This window comes from Hyposmocoma kahamanoa, unplaced genomic scaffold, assembly GCF_003589595.1.
Source record: "Hyposmocoma kahamanoa isolate Upper Pololo Valley unplaced genomic scaffold, ASM358959v1 93, whole genome shotgun sequence".
NCBI lineage: Eukaryota > Metazoa > Arthropoda > Insecta > Lepidoptera > Cosmopterigidae > Hyposmocoma > Hyposmocoma kahamanoa.
Genome location: NW_020654810.1, coordinates 22058859 through 22078559, shown reverse-complemented (window position 1 = coordinate 22078559; position 19701 = coordinate 22058859). Strand labels below are relative to the sequence as shown.

The 19701-nt window shown below is 35.2% G+C and overlaps 2 protein-coding genes, 1 long non-coding RNA gene and 1 other non-coding gene across 4 annotated transcripts in view; 1 reads left to right on the top strand and 3 right to left on the bottom strand.

Annotated features, from left to right (window-relative positions):
• Window positions 1–5084: 5084 nt before the first annotated feature.
• Window positions 5085–7631, bottom strand: LOC113237551 (nucleolin-like). Its single transcript, XM_026474100.1, has 3 exons — window positions 7479–7631; window positions 6276–6509; window positions 5085–5838 (listed from the first exon to the last, which is right to left on the bottom strand). Exons 1-3 carry the CDS (start codon window positions 7540–7542, stop codon window positions 5408–5410), a joined length of 729 nt encoding a protein of 242 aa, XP_026329885.1. The 5' UTR covers window positions 7543–7631; the 3' UTR covers window positions 5085–5407.
• Window positions 7632–8410: 779 nt separating this feature from the next.
• Window positions 8411–11678, bottom strand: LOC113237153. The gene is made up of 3 exons (XR_003311012.1): window positions 11567–11678; window positions 9530–9561; window positions 8411–8433 (listed from the first exon to the last, which is right to left on the bottom strand). It is a non-coding gene; the product is annotated as an uncharacterized LOC113237153 (long non-coding RNA).
• Window positions 9933–10003, bottom strand: Trnag-gcc. Its single transcript has one exon. It is a non-coding gene; the product is annotated as a tRNA-Gly (tRNA).
• A 1224-nt stretch (window positions 11679–12902) lies between the features above and the next one.
• LOC113237517 overlaps window positions 12903–19701 on the top strand; it is a 9432-nt gene continuing 2633 nt past the window's right edge. Inside the window, exons 1-3 of the mRNA XM_026474031.1 lie at window positions 12903–13005; window positions 17490–17729; window positions 19508–19561. Of these exons, the coding sequence (XP_026329816.1) occupies window positions 12933–13005; window positions 17490–17729; window positions 19508–19561 (367 nt within the window). The 5' untranslated portion in view covers window positions 12903–12932. The remainder of the gene's footprint in view (window positions 13006–17489; window positions 17730–19507; window positions 19562–19701) is intronic.

The following is a 19701-nucleotide window of genomic DNA, read 5'->3' as shown; positions in this document are numbered from 1 at the left end:
ATACACAATGATAAATCATTCGTCCTACAATCAGAATTTTTTTAAACACAACAAATGGATATATTATATAGGGTGTCCGGTAAAGAATGGATAAGCCTGAAATGCCTTATAGCAGAACTTATGACCGTTCAAAAAAAATATGAAGAAAAATATATCCCATGTAGTACCGAAGATACTAGAATAATTTTCTTTGAATTTAATTATTTTACGTTTTTTTACACCACGACCACAAGTTAATTAATTCCTTCGGTTTTTTGGTGTCATAATATTCTACATTAACTGTGCTAACAGATAGGCAGTAAATAGTTTGACTAACTATGGCACTTAAATTTTAAAAAAGTTTTATTTTATTTTTCAGTGCAAATTTTTTTTAACAAAGTTTAAGCATCTTTGATATAAAAAAAATATTATAACCTGAGTGGCCAACTATTCTAAAGTAATGTGTGTTTAAAGTAGATTTCAAAATGGTATAATTCATTATTGTATCTAATATAAATAGAAAATTATTGCTATTAATGTGCAAAAGGAGTAAATTTGATTAAAAACTAAGTTTTCAAAATTGGACCATTTTTTGTCCTGAATTGAGCTTGACCATTGAGGTTTAATAAAAAAAACAATATTAGATATAAATACAACTCTATTTACAATTTGGTTACAGCAAATGTTCAAACTGTTTGTCATCGACTCTGATGCAGTCTCTACATCTTCGGAGAAAAGCCCTTTTGAGTAGCCGCGTATATCGTCGTTCACTAATTGGTGCAGCGGCTGCACTGGCACGGCTACGTAAGTCTTCCAAGGACCTGATCGGCTTACTATACACAATTTCCTTAAGGCAGCCCCAATAAAAAATCCAGTGGATTTAGGTCCGGTGAACGCGGAGGCCATAAAATTGGCCCCAGGCGGCCGATCCACAGAACGAATCGCTCGTTTTTGCAATACAAATATGGTTTGAATATCTGCCGCTTTACCCCACATGAGAATCCAGTAGGACATTATACTATGGAAATAACTAAAGTAAACTAGTCTAGCAGAACTAACATCGGTAAGCTCACGTATGCAGCGGAGCTTAATCTGCTTGCCAGGGACGATATATGTGGAAACAATTGAAGTTTACTATCTAAGGTCACTCCCAAGAAGACTGCTTTATTAACAAAGTCTAACTTTTCTCCGTTTATTTCTATGCTTGGACTGGTCGATTTTACGTTAGGTAATTCAAATTTAACACATTTTGTCTTCTTGGCATTAAGCAATAAATTGTTAGCATTAAACCAATAAACTACCTTAGAGAGGGTATCATGAATATGGTCATAGTTAATGTCATGCGTGCCAATGGTCTCACCACTAAGGATGCCGAAGACTGTGCAAAGTGGAGGAGAAAAAGTAGGAGAGCGGACCCCGGGCTCCGCAGCAACACTGCTGAGGACGCAACCGGGACAACGCTAAGATGAGAGAGAGACCCCCTCTAATGTCATGTCTGTCTGTTTTAAAAATGAAGGATGTGTCATCAGCAAACAACACTATTTCGCAATGGTCCTTAACAAAGAATGGCAGATCATTAAAAAAAAATATTGGGTTGGGCAAATCAAATCTGTTTTTATATATATTAAGTAAATATTGTGTTGTGTTTGTTGTGTTCTGTATACTAACCTATTCTAAGTGAAAATGTTACTAACAAATTATATGGGTATATGCCTGAAATAAAGTATTCTATTCTATTCTATTCTATTCTATTAATATGCATTGCATTAAAATGCATTTTGAAGTACCAGGTGCTTAGGACCGTTAGTACATAGTCCTCTTTTCGCCCGGACAATTTATTACCGTGAAGCGTATCTTGTCAAAATTGCTGTTGACGTTAAATGATTATTTCTGTCTACTCTTTTAATTCAGCGGTGTTGTGGAACAAAGAGTGCAGTGGCAAAATCCTTAGGTTTTCCCCTCTTTATATAATTCGTAGCTTGTACTAATTCCGACAGTAGTATATTTTTGTTTACTTTTTTATATGTGATGTGTCGTAGTTTGTTCATTTTCTAAATCCTGTAGTGGTATATCTTTGTTTTTCTTTTTTATATGTGTTGTGCGACTTATTTTTCCCTATTTTTGATTCACCATAAACGCTCTTTTTGTAGACGCAAAATATGTCGTCTGATTCGAGGCCCAGACGCGGTCCAGCGTAGCTCATACCCTGTTTATGCTACACTATCTATTAGCACAGTTAATGTAGAATTTATGACACCAAAAAACCGAAGGAATTGATTAACTTGTAGTCGTGGTGTACAAAAACGTAAAATAAGGTGAAAATAATTATTTAAAGAAAAAAAATATATCTTAGGTACTACATGGGACATATTTTTGTTCATATATTTTTTTGAACGTTCATAAGCTCTACTATAAGGCATTAGGCTTATCCATTCTTTACCGGACACCCTGTATATATAAATAGAATTGTTCTCGTTCTTAGGAAAGATGAGTTAGAAAACTTGTTATCCCTAAAAACGAAAACAAATCTTTCTGTATAAATGTGAAAGAAAATTGCCAAAAAAATCACAATTTTTTTCATACTCTAACGCTGAAATCATTTGGTACAGCCAATCATCAGACCCAATGAGTACTCAGCATATTATTTCAATGCTAAAACGTTGCTAAGTTTCGAGAATAATTTCAAAGAAATGTCATCTAGACAGTTTATTGCAAACTAACAAATATTAAAAAGTATGCTTACCATTCACAAACCTTCCATTTTGTTATGGTGTTCAACGACAGTTTACTGTTTAATTGAACATTCTTAAATGCTTTTTTAAATAATGTCGCTTTTCTTTTTTTAACCGACGAAAGGAGGAGGTTCTCAATTCGACTGTATGTTCGTATTTTTGTATGTATGTTACGCGATAACTCCGGTATTTGTGAACCGATTTTCATGATTCTTTTTTTGTTGGAAAGGGGGTACTTCCATAGTGGTCCCATTTCATTTTTAAGAAAATCACCCACCTCGAAGGGTGGCTGTTCAAGCATGAAGATTCATTTTCATAAATAGCGCCTAACATTAATTTAGGAGCAATTGCTTTAATGGTTTGATTTTGCTATTTCTCCAACTCAAGGCGTTTTTCTCTCAATATGCTTTGTGTAGTGAGAACCGATTTTTATTATCTCCAGTGTCAAGTCCTGTATAGTGGCGAACTAGGGGATATTTCAATAAAACTTAGCAAATAGACGTAATTCCACGTACTTTTGAGGTCGGTTTTTTTAGTACTCTGTACTGAGATTATTTATTTTGTGCTTCGTATTTAGTATGAATAAGTACCTTAATATATACCCTATATGAATATATACCTTAAATTTTCAAGATTCAATGTTATTTTATTTTATCCAAGTGTCGACATCTACAGTATAAATATGTACTAAAGTTAATGTGCATTAAATTGATACTCCATGCTTTTACAACTTAGGCCTTTTTGGGGTGAGTATTGTGTATTTATGTTATTTCGTTTTGTATGGAGTGCTTTATAATAATTGTGCATTTTTGTCATTTGTTACAGACTTTTTTTCCTCTTTTATCATCTCTTACAACAAATTATGTGGACCAAGCCTTCTGCATTCTCATTTCACTAAGACTAAGCTATACATACGTGTATTTATTATCTATACACTATGAATTATATTCTAGTACGTTACAATCATCCCATTGGCATTACGAAAATCGAAGTACCTACCATATTGACTTTTTGTAGAGTTTTTGCACGTATACAATTTTATTAATTTTATCTCTTTCACTGTACTTTTTGATAATCGTTTGTGATTTTGTAATCAAGATCTTGTTAAGGTTCCTTTTTGTATAGAACCTGAAATACACTTTTTCTTATATTTATAAAAATTAAAAAAAAGATAGAATGCCGAACAGTGTAGTAAGGAGAGCGTTATGGTATGAAAGACGAATAATAAACCGGCAGTTTGATTTTGATTGCCTCTCCCGATCGGACACTGTGTCTTTTCCGAGTCAAGGCGTATAATATTACGGATGGGCTACCCGAGCGGATCGACTACGATTTGAACTAAAATCAGGGCCCAGGGTAGAGAGGAGGATGCTTCGATATTTTGGTCATGTAGAAAAAATAATGTAGGCGTGGTTCAGAGATAGACCTCGGTGTACAGTCAAGAGCACGTCAAGCTTAACACTTTGAACTTTGGACCGTCCTTATCGTAAGCGGCATAGAGTTGGATTTAAATCTTAAGTGTCAAGCTTGACCGGCTCTTGACCTTGTAAATATTTCAATCAGATTGGGGTGTTCTTGAAAAAAACCGGATTATAAGTCTCAAGAACAAATGGGTCGATACCTCCAATGAACATTGACCAACTTTATTTTTTGTTCATTTTCTGTTATTTTTGGAAACAGCCATATTTATTTACTAATATTATGCTCCCTGAATGTTGTGAAAAAAGAAACAAACACATAAAACAAAATTTGAACCCCAAAAAAAACGAATTTTGTGAAAAAAAAATGAAGAACAGAACAGGGTCAAAAATTAACTTGTCGTAGTGTTCATTGGAGGTAACGATATGAAGACTGATGGGAAATGGGGAGGCGAATGAGGTTCGTCAGGAGCGTAGCAGGTGGAGGTCCAAGGTCGCTGCCTAGAACGGTGGGAGTCAACCGTGATGACAAGTATGTAACTCTATGTTCCTAGAAGTTGATAATAAATATTGGTGTCTACGTGCGTATTATACAAATTTATTGTGTATTACATTGACTTACAATTATATGGGCGTCAGGTCCGCGCTAAAAAGTGTCCGAACTTATAGGGCGTTAAAATCGTACAAAGAGCGTCATTCACGCTTTAGTCTTCGTTTGTTCGACTGACAGCGAAGCAAGCAAAATTAGACAGTACTGCGATGACATTACAATTTAAATTCAACGTTTTAGCTTTTTCATATTCCTTTACATGTCACTACGTTTAAATAGGTTGACTTGGGACATTTTTTTCGTTGTTTTTGTATTAGACCCGTCATCCATTTATTTGTCAGTCAATGGTGTATTAGTCATTTGGTAATTAAGTTTTGATTCAACAATAACTATACTTAGTTTGTGGATTGGGTTCAATTATTTATTAATAGAGCGACAATTCTTTTGTAAAAAAGCTTTGTGTTTTCATTACTTTTATGTATGACTCATGTAATGGATAACTCCATAAAATACTACAGTAGGTATTAACATGGTACAAAAAATAATAGTGAACAGTATAAAATTATATTATTCATAAATAACAAGTATTGGAGAAGATAATAAATAGTGTTTCGTGCGTAAACAGATTATCTGTAATACTAACGAAACAACTAACATTATCATTAATAAGATATTCGAAACTAGAGCCCCACCATACATTTAAAATTAAGTCTAAACATTGGTTGTATTTAACTTTGGCTTAACGTTTGATTACCTCTGGATCTCCTCACGCTCGCAGTTTCGTCAGTAGGACCTTCATCTTCATCATCTTTATGCTCATCGGCTTCCTCGTCTTTTTTCTCATCCTCCTCACTCTTTTTGTCTGTACCTTCTGCTTCAGTGGCCTCTTTTTCACTACTCTTTTTATCATCACCTCCATCTCCAGTTTTGGTTTCGTCTCCAGATTTATCTTTTTCTGTTTCATTTTCTGTCGACTCTTGTTCGTCGTCTTTTATCAAGTGTTTACACGCTTCTTTACATAAATCTTTATCATCGTACTTGTTCTCCGTCTCGCATCCTCTCCACATAACCGCTAAGCAGTTGCCAACATCATTGTTGAAAGTGTAAACTTCTTCTTCTGCCATGCCGCAGTCATCCAGATTGATAGGCACCTTACATTCTGTAACATAATCAACCCCATTTAATACGAAGAAATAATTTCATGGTAACTATTAACCTGTTCTTACACGTATTACCTAAATAAAATAGGTATATAATTGGAAGTCAGCAAAATAGAAATAAAGAAGTGGAGAAATTTAGAGCAGGCATACATAAGTCTGCTAAAAATGTGTCTAATACTACCGCCGTTAGTTCAAAGGTCATATATGTCATAAATATTATGTATACTGCCGTGATCAAGGCTTTACAAAAAAGGCTGATCTGTCACTATTTTTATTTCTCCTAGGTGGATAAGTTATGAAGTCACCGCTAGACAAAAGTAGATATTTTTAAATTTACATTATTTTCTCAGTTTTTAGTTTTTTTTTTATCAAATGCGCCCTTTCAACTAACGGCGGCAGGATAGGAACCATGTAGGTACATAAGAAGAGTTCTTACGTTCATCATTTACTTTATCTTCGATATCGTTATTTTCAGCACTGAAGCTAGGGTTCAACCTGCCAATGCATGCGTGGGAACACTCGAATTCGTTGTCAAACTTGTTATAAGTGGGACAACCGCGCCAGAGCTCTATCTCACAGCGAGAACCAGGCTTGTAGTACGTGAAGACAGGAGTTGGAGGCAGCTCGCAGTCTGACGTGTTCAGTTTGTAAAAACATAAGTCCATTGGTACTGTAATGAAAAAATAATTTAAATATCCTGAACAATAAAATCAGTCCGATGGTTCACCAAAATGGCAGAAAGGACTTGAATAAAGGCCAGCCAAAGACCGTAAGAACACCCAAAAGATGACGATTATGATAAATATAATAATAGTCAAGTAGTACCTATTAGAAGCAGTAGATCTCCTTGTGAAAGAGTTTGTCCAAGGAAATACTGCCACCATACCTATTTCTACCGCCAAACTGCAATTGTATGAGCTTTATTGCGTTCCGATTTTGAAAGGCACAAGCGCTGGTAAAATTACAGTCACATGGGACTTGTCAATTTATGTCTCAGAGTGCTGTATGCAATGGCGATACCTCTCAGATCTTTGCGATCAAAGCTCTGAGAGACTCAGGGGTGTCGCTTACCATTAATAAACATAAATATTGACTAATAAATGGAAAATGACAATGACGTCGACAATGGACCTTACATCCCTAAATAACGCCTATTCACTCTCACCAAGAAAAGGCCAAGTTCAGGGAACAAGTCTACAGGCAGGGAATTCCTCTCCATAGCCATTAAATGTGATTACAGAGACATCTATTGATAAATTTCAATAACTTACGTTTTATGTATGTAGGTACCAAATCGTTTTTTTTTTTAAAGGTTATTATTCCCTCTCCAGGGCTCAACTCTCGTTCACCACCCAACGTCCGTCCGAAACAATTTACTGTCAAATTTGTAATACTCGACCAAATTGAAAAGATAATATCAAGTATGAAGCTTCAGTCGCATCATGCGTGTTTTAATTTCGTCAGGTATTACTTATTTGACAGTAATTGTTGTGTACGTATGTCGGCCGGAGAACGAAGGTACAGGGCCTTTATTGGACCTAGAAGGTTTTAATAGTATGACGACGTTGTATACATTTACCCTTACAATTCGTAAATAGTGAAAATCAAGTACCAAAAAAAAAACTAAATGTGCACTTACTAGTAATGCTAAACTTGAATAGGATAAAAATATTTACAAAAAAACACAAAGGAACAAAGTCCATTTTGTGCTTAATTTTCTAACTTAAAATGGTTATCCAAATACAATATGTAATGTTACTGAGTGTTAGGCTTAAACTGAACTCACTACCCTAAGGCAACGGGTGATATTCATTCGGAATGCTATAATTCACTGATTGCCTAATAAAAGTACAGATTGATGATTTAATGAAATTAATTAAACCGTAAGTCGTGGAGTCGTTACCTTGAAAAAACTTAATTAAAGTCCGCGACCCGCGACGTTTCATTTACTTGGTTTATGGACGAAAACGTGCTTGTGTCATCAAAGCTGTCGTTATTGCTTTTCACTCGTGCATAAATGCAGAACGAGATGCTATATATGTTGCAGAAAATTTATAATCCATTTTTTTAGTACACTTACATACTACAAACTATCTATTCTACTGATAGTACAAAAGTAACAATAAAAATAAAGTAATTAAAATAATGAATGTATGAGTGAATGAAATGACTACATGACACCTGCTAAAGTGAGTACATGATACCTGCTAAGCGGACGCACTCTGCGCAGGCAGGATGCCACCTTTTTTCGCATTTGTGCGACACTAGCATCCGCAAAGATGCCCGATGCGCTGCAGTAGCAAGGAAGCCCAAACAGAGCCCTGAACACACAGACATATATCTAGACACATTATTGTACAAAAAGCGTAGGGAGTTGTAGGCCCTCTGAGTAAAACTGACGCATAGGCTACTTGTGTTGTGTAATTACGTCTGGCAGTATGCTATACAAAGTAAGACCAAAAAGGCTAAACAGCCAAACTCAAGACTTTTAATTAATGACGAAACGAACTTACCTGTTGTGAAGTTCTATCATAATTATACGAAGTGCATGGTCGGTCGTTTGGCTGGTGACTGCTTTGTTGGGAGCTCGAAAGCTGATAAACAAAGTGTCACAGTTAGATCTTAACCCTTGCGTTGTTCATAAATAAAACAATAATGCGTCAGCTGGACATATGGTCTTTCGTTGTCGAAAATAAGGAATACTAAGGCATGGTTACAAGGCACCAGGCCTTGAGGTTATTTTAAATGGTTTGTACACAATGAGCTGTCACCAAGGCTATTAATGTGACAATCTTTATAGTTAGATGTTCTAAGGGAATAGAATCATTGGGGTATAGATTTTCCAAAAAATCAAGCACAATATTTGAGTCCCATGTGACTGCATATTTTGGCAGCGGAGGTCTTAATCTAAAAAAAACCTTTGAATAATCTTTTAATCGAATTATCATTACTAATTTGACTTCCTAATAAAAGCGCCAGAGCGGAACGACAAGTATTTAGAATGCCAAATTGAGCTCCTTCGTGGAAGCAATTTGTTAAAAAGGAAATCACCTCTGGGCTTGACGCCTCGTATATACTAATACTATTCATATTACAATAATAGGACTATCACTTCAAAGCAGAATTATATTGTCTGTACGAGTTCTGCGATAATGAAGCGCACATGATGTCAATAGAATTTAGGGGTATTTGCCTTTTAAGTAATGCAGTCCTGATAATTTCCCTGCTATCAGTGTGACTGATCGCTGCATCTGGGAGCTGTTATGATCACACAATAATGCATTATCAGAGGGTGTAATTGTTACAAGATCTGAACATAATAGTTGCATAAATAATGGGTACCATGGTTGTGTTTTCCACAACGGAACTACAACATTCCAATAGCTTTATAAGTAATCATTTTTCGTAAAACTTTAAATATCACTGCTACTGGTGAAAATGCATAAAACCGTAAGTTATTCCAGTTCATAGTGAAAGCATTTATAGCAAATGCTTCCGGGTCTCAGTGCCAAGATTGCAAAATGTGTAAAGATTGCACTTCTTATTAATCCTAGAGGCAAATAAATCAATATCCGAAGAACCCAATTTGTTTTCTATGGTATTATAGGCATTATCAGTCATATATGAAATGGCATATGAAATGTTTGAAATGTATGAAATGTTTTTGATATGTGATGCAGAATATCATACCACAGCATCAGTTCTATTAGCAATCTTCCAATCTGGAATAGAATTTTTTTTAAACGATTTTAAAAAAGAATAATAAAATACCTACCCTATACCCCTTTACCCCAAAACTTCGTGCAATTATTAATTACAGGCATCTATTTGCCAAGTTTTATTGAAATCGGTTACCCGAAAATGCGCAGAACCGGATTCATCCCCTAGTTTGCCATCCCTCTAGGGGTTATAATATTCTTCAAATTTCAATAGGACCAATCCTGAGCATTCGCCAACAAAAAATCATCAAAATCGGTTCACGAACCCGGAGCCACCGGTAACACGAGTATTATCTACAAAAAAATACAGTCGAATTGAGACGACTTTAAAAATTGCAAAGATTTAAAAATCCTAAAAAAAAAAAGTCAGGTGATGCATCGGCCGGGAATCGAACCCGGGCCGCCCGCGTGGCAGGCGAGCATTCTACCACTGAACCACCGATGCTTACGGGCAGTAAGTTGAAAATGATCATCACTTGCTACTGTCATTCTATTATATTAATATTTTTTTAATTTCTTTTGATAGATAGCATTTAGTTTCGAAATTCCGTGTGTAATAATAAGAGAAAACACACTTAAAGCAGTATAGAAAAACAGTACATTAGATAAAGTAGTACAAAAACTCTTCGAGTATACATATTATACCTGCGTTTTTTTTATAATACCAAGTGATGGGACGAACAGGTCGTGCACCTGGTGGTAAGCGACACGCCTATCCATAACAGTTGCAGTGGCACTCAACGCGTTAAATTGCAAAAATCTTAGGAGCACTGCCACTGCGCCTGTTACCCTGGGTAAGTTGACAAGTCCTATGTGCCTGTAATTTCACCAGCACCCTTCAAAACAGGAACGCAGTAATACTTACATTACTGCTTGGCGGCAGAAATAGGTACGGTGGCAGTACTTCCCTGGACGAACTCTTTCACAAGGAGCTCTACTGGACTATTTATAATCCGTCTATTTATTTTGGATTTAAAGAGTATATTATTATGAAGTATTTGAGTGAATAATTATAATCGGGCGCTATGCATTCTGTTTGTTGGATTCTCTAAGGACAGTATTTCATAATTTGAATTGTCGGCTTATATAATAAATCATAATAAACGAAGAGACAAGACGTTGAATTTTTAACCGACTTTTAAAAAGGAGGAGGTTCTCAATTCGACTGTGTGTTTTTTTTGTATGTAGGTTACGCGATAACTCCGCCATTTGTGAACCTATTTTGATGATTCCTTTTTGTTGGAAAGAGGGTACCCCATAAGTCCTATTTAAATTTGAAGAAAATTTTTGACCTCTAACAATGGTAAACTAGGGGAAGAATGAATTTTGAGGTCAGTTTTTTTAGTACTCTGTACTGAGGTTAGGTTATATTCACTGTTTTTAACGGTTTTTACTATTTCAAGTTCATCTACTAATGAATATAAACATTGAATCAAAGACCATCTTCATTTATTGGTTTCATTTTGAAGAGTCAAATTTTAACCGAACTTTGAATGTAACTAGATTAAACGATAAAGCAAATGCTTTCATTAGGTTTATTGGTAAATACTTTCATATTTAATTTAGATTCAACAATACTCATTTACTGGGCATTCTCAGTTCCTGAAAACAAAATTATACATACGTATGAAAAAATCGGAAACGAGTGGATAGTTTTGTGGATAATCATGCTTTGATTACAGTAAATTAAAGAAACAAAAAAAAAACAGTTTCAACATTCGGGCCATACATTTGCAAGTCGACAACGACTTATCGACAGATTATGGTTCGTCAGTACTAAAGAAAACCGCCATTTGTAGCGTTCAATTTTTGTTTAAATATACACGTTCATTCTGTAGTTAGGGCAGCTCATTACCTTTATTTTTTTCCATCCTCTAAACGAAATTCACACAGTTGGCATTTAAGACGACGTTACGTATTTTCGATTCCCATGTTTGGCATATACCAACGTAATGCTATTATCTCTTTTAAGTTACGATGACAAGCAGTAGTTAAACAAAGACAATACCATGTTTGTTTTTATCGTCGAAATGCACCATATACATATAACGTCTGATTTCTAAATGCCAATATAACATGTCATATGGACATTAATCGGTGTTAATGGGTTTATCTTTATTTTTTCCATCTTCTAAGATTGATCCGCGGAAATATTCAGGTGAGAATCTAAAACAAAAGACATCACAAACACGTAACATACATAATGTAATGTATATTTTATTTAACTTAATGAATTTACATGGGGTAGAAATATGGGGGGAAAAACACTAAAATGAAAAGGTTGTTTATGTCATTGGGGTGGGGGAATTTTTTGGGAAAGTAAATTATAAAGCGGGACAGATATATTAGGGCAATTTAAAAAAATGTGTTACAAGTTGCCTTCCTCCGCACAGAGTGATTTTATTTTACAGATTTTACGCAAAAAACCGGGATGTGAACATGACCTAAGCGCACATTTTTCGGCAAGTTGCGGCATTTAAAAAACCAAAAATGGGCAAATTTGGTTGTAGGTTACCGGAGTGCTTACCAACCTGTCTCTTTTGAAGACGGAGTAAAATGACATTTGCAGGGTTGCGGGTTTTCGTAAAATTGTAAATAGTCATGTAGTTGTTATCGACAGTTTTATCGATGGACTGTGAATGAAGGTTAAATTTTGCTGAACATGTCTGAATTGTGCATGTTACGACATTCCAATGATTGCTAATATAGTTATTGCCTTTTTTATTCTTATTTTGATAGCTGGCCTACTACTATCGAAATAATTTTTGATTCATATAAATTTTAAAAGTTTGCGAAGTACAGGCGTTTGGTACAAAACATTGCAAATCTAACTCCCTCGGATTCCTTGACATGTCGATTTGGGCAGAGCAACTGGTCCGATCCTAATGCACCAGATTCTTTAAATCGTTTCTCATACATAATATCTACATAACAGTGGTCCCGTCTCCCAATTGTACAAGTAATAGACATCGTTAGTGGTGATAAAGTGTGTGTACAGAACAGAGCAGAAAATGGGGAGAATATTCATAGCCCAGACTACAATTTATCTGCGCTTGATGTGTGATACATCTTGTTTTCCTCAAAAACCTGGGAAGCTGATTTTGTTGTACAAGTTGGAATTGATGCAGACAGTAATTAAAGAGCTATCTAGAGGGTGACATCTTTTGGATTGGAAAAAAATCCTTAAATAAAGTGAAATAAGTCTGAGAAACCTTTCGTAGGTATAGTTTATGCATAATTACCTCTAACTACATAATCTGTAATTACACTTTAATTACTAATTGTTACAATAAAATTCATATTACGAAATAAAATTCTCTAAATGGCACTTAATTACGAACTAAACCTTGTAACCGTCAATTAATGTTAGAACAATGTTGAAAAATAACTTATTACCTTTCTGCTTAGTTTTTAATTTTCTCTGTGGAAATAATTTTATAAATGCAGGTGAGTTACATAATTCTAACAGTCTATGCACACGACGTATTGTAAACGCGACGACGCGTTTATAGCGCCGTGACGCTAGGCGCTGGAGTGAATCGGTTCAAACTCGCGCAAACATCGCGTTGCAAGCAAGAAGCTTATACTATAATCTTTGGAGATTACACTTAGAATTCCATGTAGTTGCTTCGTTTAAAAAAAACTGAAATTAACAAACAAAACTTAAATTAAAACTATCTTTTATCAAAATTCGCTATGCATTAGCGCGATGGCGCAGGGCGCAGAAATTATACGCGCAGATGACGCGCGTTTACGGCGCGTATAAAATACGTATAAAAATTGTTTTTATTAAATATTGAGGTGTGGCTGACGCAAGCGTGGATAACACATAATTTAAATAGTTCCGCGGTCCTCGTCTTAAACAACGTGATCGACATTTTTAGCGAAATTGATTTATTAAGGTATTTTTTATATATCTTATTTAGTTTCAGTTTTATTGTTAAAAGTCGACACAATCTCAAACGGCTTTGGTTGAGATTGCGTCCGCATAAAGTGAAAGTGTTGAATCGATCACTTTAGAAAAAATATATAGTAAAATTTTGGATATACGGTGTGAAAATACGATTCGTAAAAATTTTCACCGTAGAAAAAAACACAAACTTATTACTTTATACATACCAATGATTTTTTAATATCAACTATGAACTAAATAGTGCACGTTATACATTTATCAAATGGTTTTAATTTCGTTTGAAAAAGATAAATGCTGAAATCCGGGGTCCTTTTTTTTCCTGCCTCTCGACCCGAGCAAAATGAACTGTATCAATACAGGAAAAATATTAATTGGAGCTGAGGTACTGTACTTCTCATTAAAATCAGCGTAATTGACATTTTTCAAAGAAGAAGGACTTTAGATGCCAATATCTTGAAAATTAAGTTAAGACGGCAGAGTTGTAACCCTGTCTGTCTTAAGACTTCATAAATTAATACAAGGAACGAAAACAAATAAATGGACTGTTGTTTTGTGGTGCAAAATAAATAGATCTTACAGAAACATGCGGTTAGAGTCTTTTACAGTCTGAGCCCAAGAGTATCATTGAGGGAGAAATTTAAAGAAATTAACATTCTTACACTTCATAGTACATTTATGAAAATGTAATTTTTTTGTGAAATGAATATTGACATACCCATTCAAATTCAAACTCCAATTCTAATAATCATGGCGATACTGTCTAGCTAAATTAATAATGATGATAAATTAATTGATTTCTCATCTTCAAATGTATAATCTCGAATTCTAAATAAACATTATATATAACAATTGGCGGGGGATGGTGCGACGTCATGTGGACCAAATGCTTCCGAAATCGTGGTGGAGGACTGACATGTCTATTCAAAATCAAACTCCAATTGTAATGCCCGTGGCCACCAACTATCTAGCTAAATTAATTAACTGCCTCCGTAGCCGAACGGTTACCATGCCGGACTGCTACGCAGAGGTCCCAGGTTCGATTCCCGGGCCGGGAGAAATATTTGTATGGCCTACATTTATTTCTCTCGTGTGTTTGGATGTTATTTGTGGTTGCCTATGTGTGTGTCCATGGCACCCGCGACACAGGGTTTCCCTACTGCGGGGCTATGTTGAGAGTGTGCGTTATCATTATTATTATTATTATTATTATTATTATTAAATGAAACAAGTGACGATTTCTCATCTTCCAAATGTATAATTTGGAACTCAAAATATAATAGTAAATATACATATATAACAAATATAAAATTAATACAAGGAACAAAATTAATTTGGCTGTTCTTAATAGCCGTCTTCACCAAGTCACAGAATCAGGGGCAATGCAATACGCTTCTGTAATAAGATTTCGGTTGATATTAAAAATGTACCATTCATGAGGTTTAAAACTATAGTGAAACAAAAATATTATAATAAAGGTAATTTTATTGTACTTTGACTACAAAAATCCGCGGTAGTGACCCATTTAGTTATTGCAGGTAGTCTATTAGGACTTGACTATATTTAAAAATATAGTAAAATAAATGTGTATAAATGTTTATTTAGAAACCCTAAAGTTTCTAGCTCATTCTTTTCATGGGAATCGGCCTTACTAATGAGCAGTAGAGTTTAATCCATATGACGATTTCAAATGTAATTTGCTTATGTATTTTTTTACTGACATAGGTCACGTACAATCCTTTCTAATGAATACGGCAAAAAGAATTGCATACACTACCGACATCTATGTTTCCGTGAAAGAACAATTTAGGGCTATTCAAACTTAATAGAATGAACGGGCAGGTTTTTGACCATTATGGAATAAACAAACTATTGCTCCATAAAATTTAGCTTGATTAGAACGCCACCGCGTCGGCATAATTAGGACGACATAAATTTACGTCCTAATTATGCCTAGCAGAAATCCACGAAACCTCCCATCTTGGTGCTCCGCGCATAGTAGCGCCATCTAGAGAAGCAGAGAAGAACCCTCGCTCTAGCGGCGCGGTTTGCCGCCAAACCCGAGAATAGATAGAATATCACGCGTGCAATTTTCTTGTCCTGCCTACAGAATAAATAAATATAATAAAGTTGTTATTTTTTCTTCCTGATGCTGCCTTCACGTTGTTGCTAATTATCTTTTGCCGTTACAATATTAATTAATGCAGAAAAAGATTAAACTATGCTATAGACAACGGGTACGAAACATGACCAAACATTACACTTGGCTAAACGGGCTATCTTTTGTTGTGAGTGCCCAAAAAATGAATAATATTTTCATACTGACACAGAAATTATTAAAACCACGGCAAGTACAGTACTTACCTGTCTACAAATACCCACTATAAAGAAGCTATAAAGTTTATTTTCACAAATTTCACCCAATGAAGTAGCGTTTGACGAAAAAACAATTGTGACGTCGAAACTGCAAACGCGATCAAGGTACCAAGTAGAGAAAGGGTTTGGCGGTAATTTAAAAAAAATGCGTCGTGAATTATTTTATTTCTTTTGCCATTTCTATTATTTTGATATAAATTAAATACTAATACTCAGGGTACGAATCAGGTAAGAATCATCAAAATCGGTTCACAGATGCCTGAGAAATCATTAGATAATTGTATCCAGTCAAAACATGTTAACCTAATATGTAATTAGCAAGACTGTAACTTTACAACTGTGCGCTTTTTGTATCAACGGCTTTGGTAGTAAGTCGCTTGAAACCATTTTCACTGGATTGTTTGTTCCATATTTTAGACAAACGCGTATTCTTATCGGTCACGCTTTAACTTAAATCAGGTGAGATAGTGGTGCAGCGTCTGTTTACGTTTTAAATCAAAGATTTTCTACCAGTTAAAAATTGGTGTTATTTAAAAGTAATATATTTTTTCTACTCCCGTACTTTAATCTGTCAATTATAATTTCATAAACCATATCACAAAGGCGCTCTTTTTAGTTCTAAATCAAAATTCTATTGTCTATGGTACTCGCCACTGAACTGAAAATTTTCGTTAAAGTTCTATGCACAGAACTTTAATGAGTATTTTATTCCTGTTGTTAGCGTATCGTGACATTATATTATTTTATTTTTAAACTTACTTTGCGTCAATAAGAATTAGTTTCATCGAAATAAGTATAAGATAGTAACATCATCATCGATATCAACGGAACGGTGACAGGCGGCCGCCATTACGAAAAGCATCTTTGACTAGAACAGACGTGTTTTGTTTTGTTTGGATTTATAGTGAAAAATCTTATAATACAATTTATAACAGGCACTAGAGTCTCATTTCTATGTCTACTTGGAAAGTTTCCTACACTGCGGACAGAACTATAATGAGTTTCAAAAAAGAACGTCATATTTTTGCTAATTAAAATATAAATTAAGACGCTATACTGCCTGTGCCTGATTGCTTAAATTGGCTTTAAACCAATTTAAAAAAAGTCTTGCAACGAATCCATAAATCTTTATAAAATATTTTTATGATATTATAATGATTTTTAGCTTTCGTCTAAATATGAATATACAAAGAGGTTGTATGATGGAACCTTTACGTACACTAAAAACGGGTTAAAATTTATTTAAAAAAAGGCGTTTGTAGTCATGGAGTGTAAACAAAATATAGAGAATAAAAAAAAATTGTGTCGAAAATTACAATTCGTTACTTGAAAAGTTAGATTTTTGCTACAAAAGTTACATTTCACAAATTTCTTTTTTCAATTAAAAATTCTAACTGTAAAAGATATTCATATTACATACGCCTAAATCCTAAGAACAAAAAAAAAATAAAAAAAAACGTCCGGAAAAGTCATTAAAATTGCCATTATATTACGCAAGATGGTGAAAAATTACGAAAAATACAAGAAATGCAACCATCTGGCAAGACTGACTGGAATCGTACGGAGCAACAACGGAGAACCTTACGATATTTTTAAATGTCTCTTAATTTTTCTTAATTTTAAAACCTTTCTTAATTGTTTTTAGCACCAAGCCAGTATTGCAGCTCTCAACTCAACACATCAGACTGTGCAATGCCCCCAATTCCTGTCTTCACGTACTACAAACCTGGCTCCCGCTGTGAAATCGAATTATGGCGCGGCTGCACCACACTCAATAAATTCGACACCGAGTATGAATGCTCACACTATTGCATTGGCAAGCTGAGTCCTACCTTCAGCGCTGAAGTAGATAATCAGATTGCAAGTTTGGAGGCAATGAAAACAGGTAAGACTCAGTCGTTTTAAAAGGGGTCTGTACTCTTTAAAATTTAACTTGATTGACAAAATTAGGACGACGTTAATTTGTAGCAACGTCCTACCATAGACCAAGACCATAGACCAAGAGGATTGAATCTCTATACTACCGATTGTAACTCTGAAAAAAGTCTTAATTCGGAATTACCTATATCTAGAAACTAGTGGAGTTATTTCGCTAAAAAATCTCAATAAATACGTTTGATCGAAAAGCGACATCTGCGTCAGTTGTTACACCTGTAAAGGTATATGTATAGGCTGCGGTGAGAAGGTTTGTTCAAAAATCTCTCACTAGATATCACTAGTGGCGACGAATGCCGAAAGTCATTATAAAGATCTACATATAACAAAAAACACAGGAGAAATTCAACAACTCGGTAACTGGACCCGTAGCTCAGTTGCTAAAGAGCAATGCTACGGTGCAGCATGGACGTGGGTTTAAATCCCACCGGGTCGACGAAATTTTTCTGTGTGTTCGATCTTTGTAGTCATAATCTTAACAAAACTAGTGGAGTTATTTTACAAAAAATCTCAATAAGTAATAAAATTATTTTCAAAACTTTGACAAATACGTGTCAATAGATTGTATTGTATATTACACACTAATTTATAAACAATCGTTTCCTAATATGGGTAGATGGAGCTAATCCTAAACAAAATAAAAGAATAGCCAGCACTATAAATCTGTGCAGCGCCACCTAGTGGATTTGTTTGTTGTCACTACAAATTACAGCTTGTCAATATAAAACAAATTTTCTGTACCGGCACGCTATGGTGGCCGTTTTGACTTTTGTACACTCTTCAAGTTTCCCATTAATTATTGTTGCAACTAATATTCGGTTACTATTCGGTATTCGGTATGCTGTTCGGCCGAAAAGAGAATATTAAATTACTATTCGGCCGAATACCTAAACAAAGGTGGAAGACATAAGAAGATGCAGTTAATTATCACAAATATCATTATTATATTAATAATACTTGTAATCAAATGTAATTAATTATTTTAACATCGATTCTCGATTTCATTGGTAGAGTCGATCACTGTTTATAAAGGTTGACATTCGTCATTTTAATCAAGCAAACTTTATAAAGCTGCATATTTCAGTTTTCACGTCTTAGGGCGCGTTCCCACTATGTCGCGACGACAGATTGTCGTGCAGTTTACAGTGTCGTGGCTTGTATATTTAAATGAAGTTGTTCACATATAGCCAGATACAATTAACTGTCGTTCACGATTTTTTATCGTTCCAACGACAAACTATCATCACAGTGGGAACAGCTAGAACGACAGTCGTCAGACGATAAAAAAACGTCACGATAAAAACGTGACGACAGTTTGTCGCAGCTCCTATTGTCGTCACGATCTAGTGGGAACAGCTAATCACGACAGTCGTTCAACGATAAAAACTCGTTCACGACAGATAGTCGTGATATGGGAACAGGCTAGACACGACAGTCGTCCAACGAAAATAAAACGTGACGACATAGTGGGAAAGCGCCCTTACAAGCTCGGTTCTTGCTTAGAATCGATCTACTGCGCATACATAACAACGTTGACATATAATGTGTAATGAGTGCGCACATTTTAGCTTCAGGAATACATGAATTTCATAGTTTTTCTCTTGGACTAAATATTACCACCAACTCAAAATCTAAAAGTAATTTTGTGTTCACAAAATTCATATTATACAAATTAGGTCTTCTTATATAAGTCAAATATCATTCCGAATTACACTAAATCTTCCATAGGTCCTAGCACCGTGGTATCAGAACTACAGCTACCTGTGCTACAACAGATCCAAAGTAAGTGAATATTCTACTATCCACGCATGCACGCACGCACACACACACACGCACGCACGCACGCACGCCCGCAAGCACCCACACACGCACGTCCGCACGCACGTACGCACGCACACACGCACGCACGTACGCACGCACAC

Coding starts and splice junctions, on each gene's coding strand:
- LOC113237551 (XM_026474100.1), bottom strand. CDS start 7,542: ATGGACTTTGTTCCTTTGTGTTTTTTTGTAAATATTTTTATCCTATTC. Junction 6,510..7,478: donor ATTCAAGTTTAGCATTACTA/GTAAGTGCACAT, acceptor TTTTCATTACAG/TACCAATGGACTTATGTTTT. Junction 5,839..6,275: donor AGATAAAGTAAATGATGAAC/GTAAGAACTCTT, acceptor ATTATGTTACAG/AATGTAAGGTGCCTATCAAT.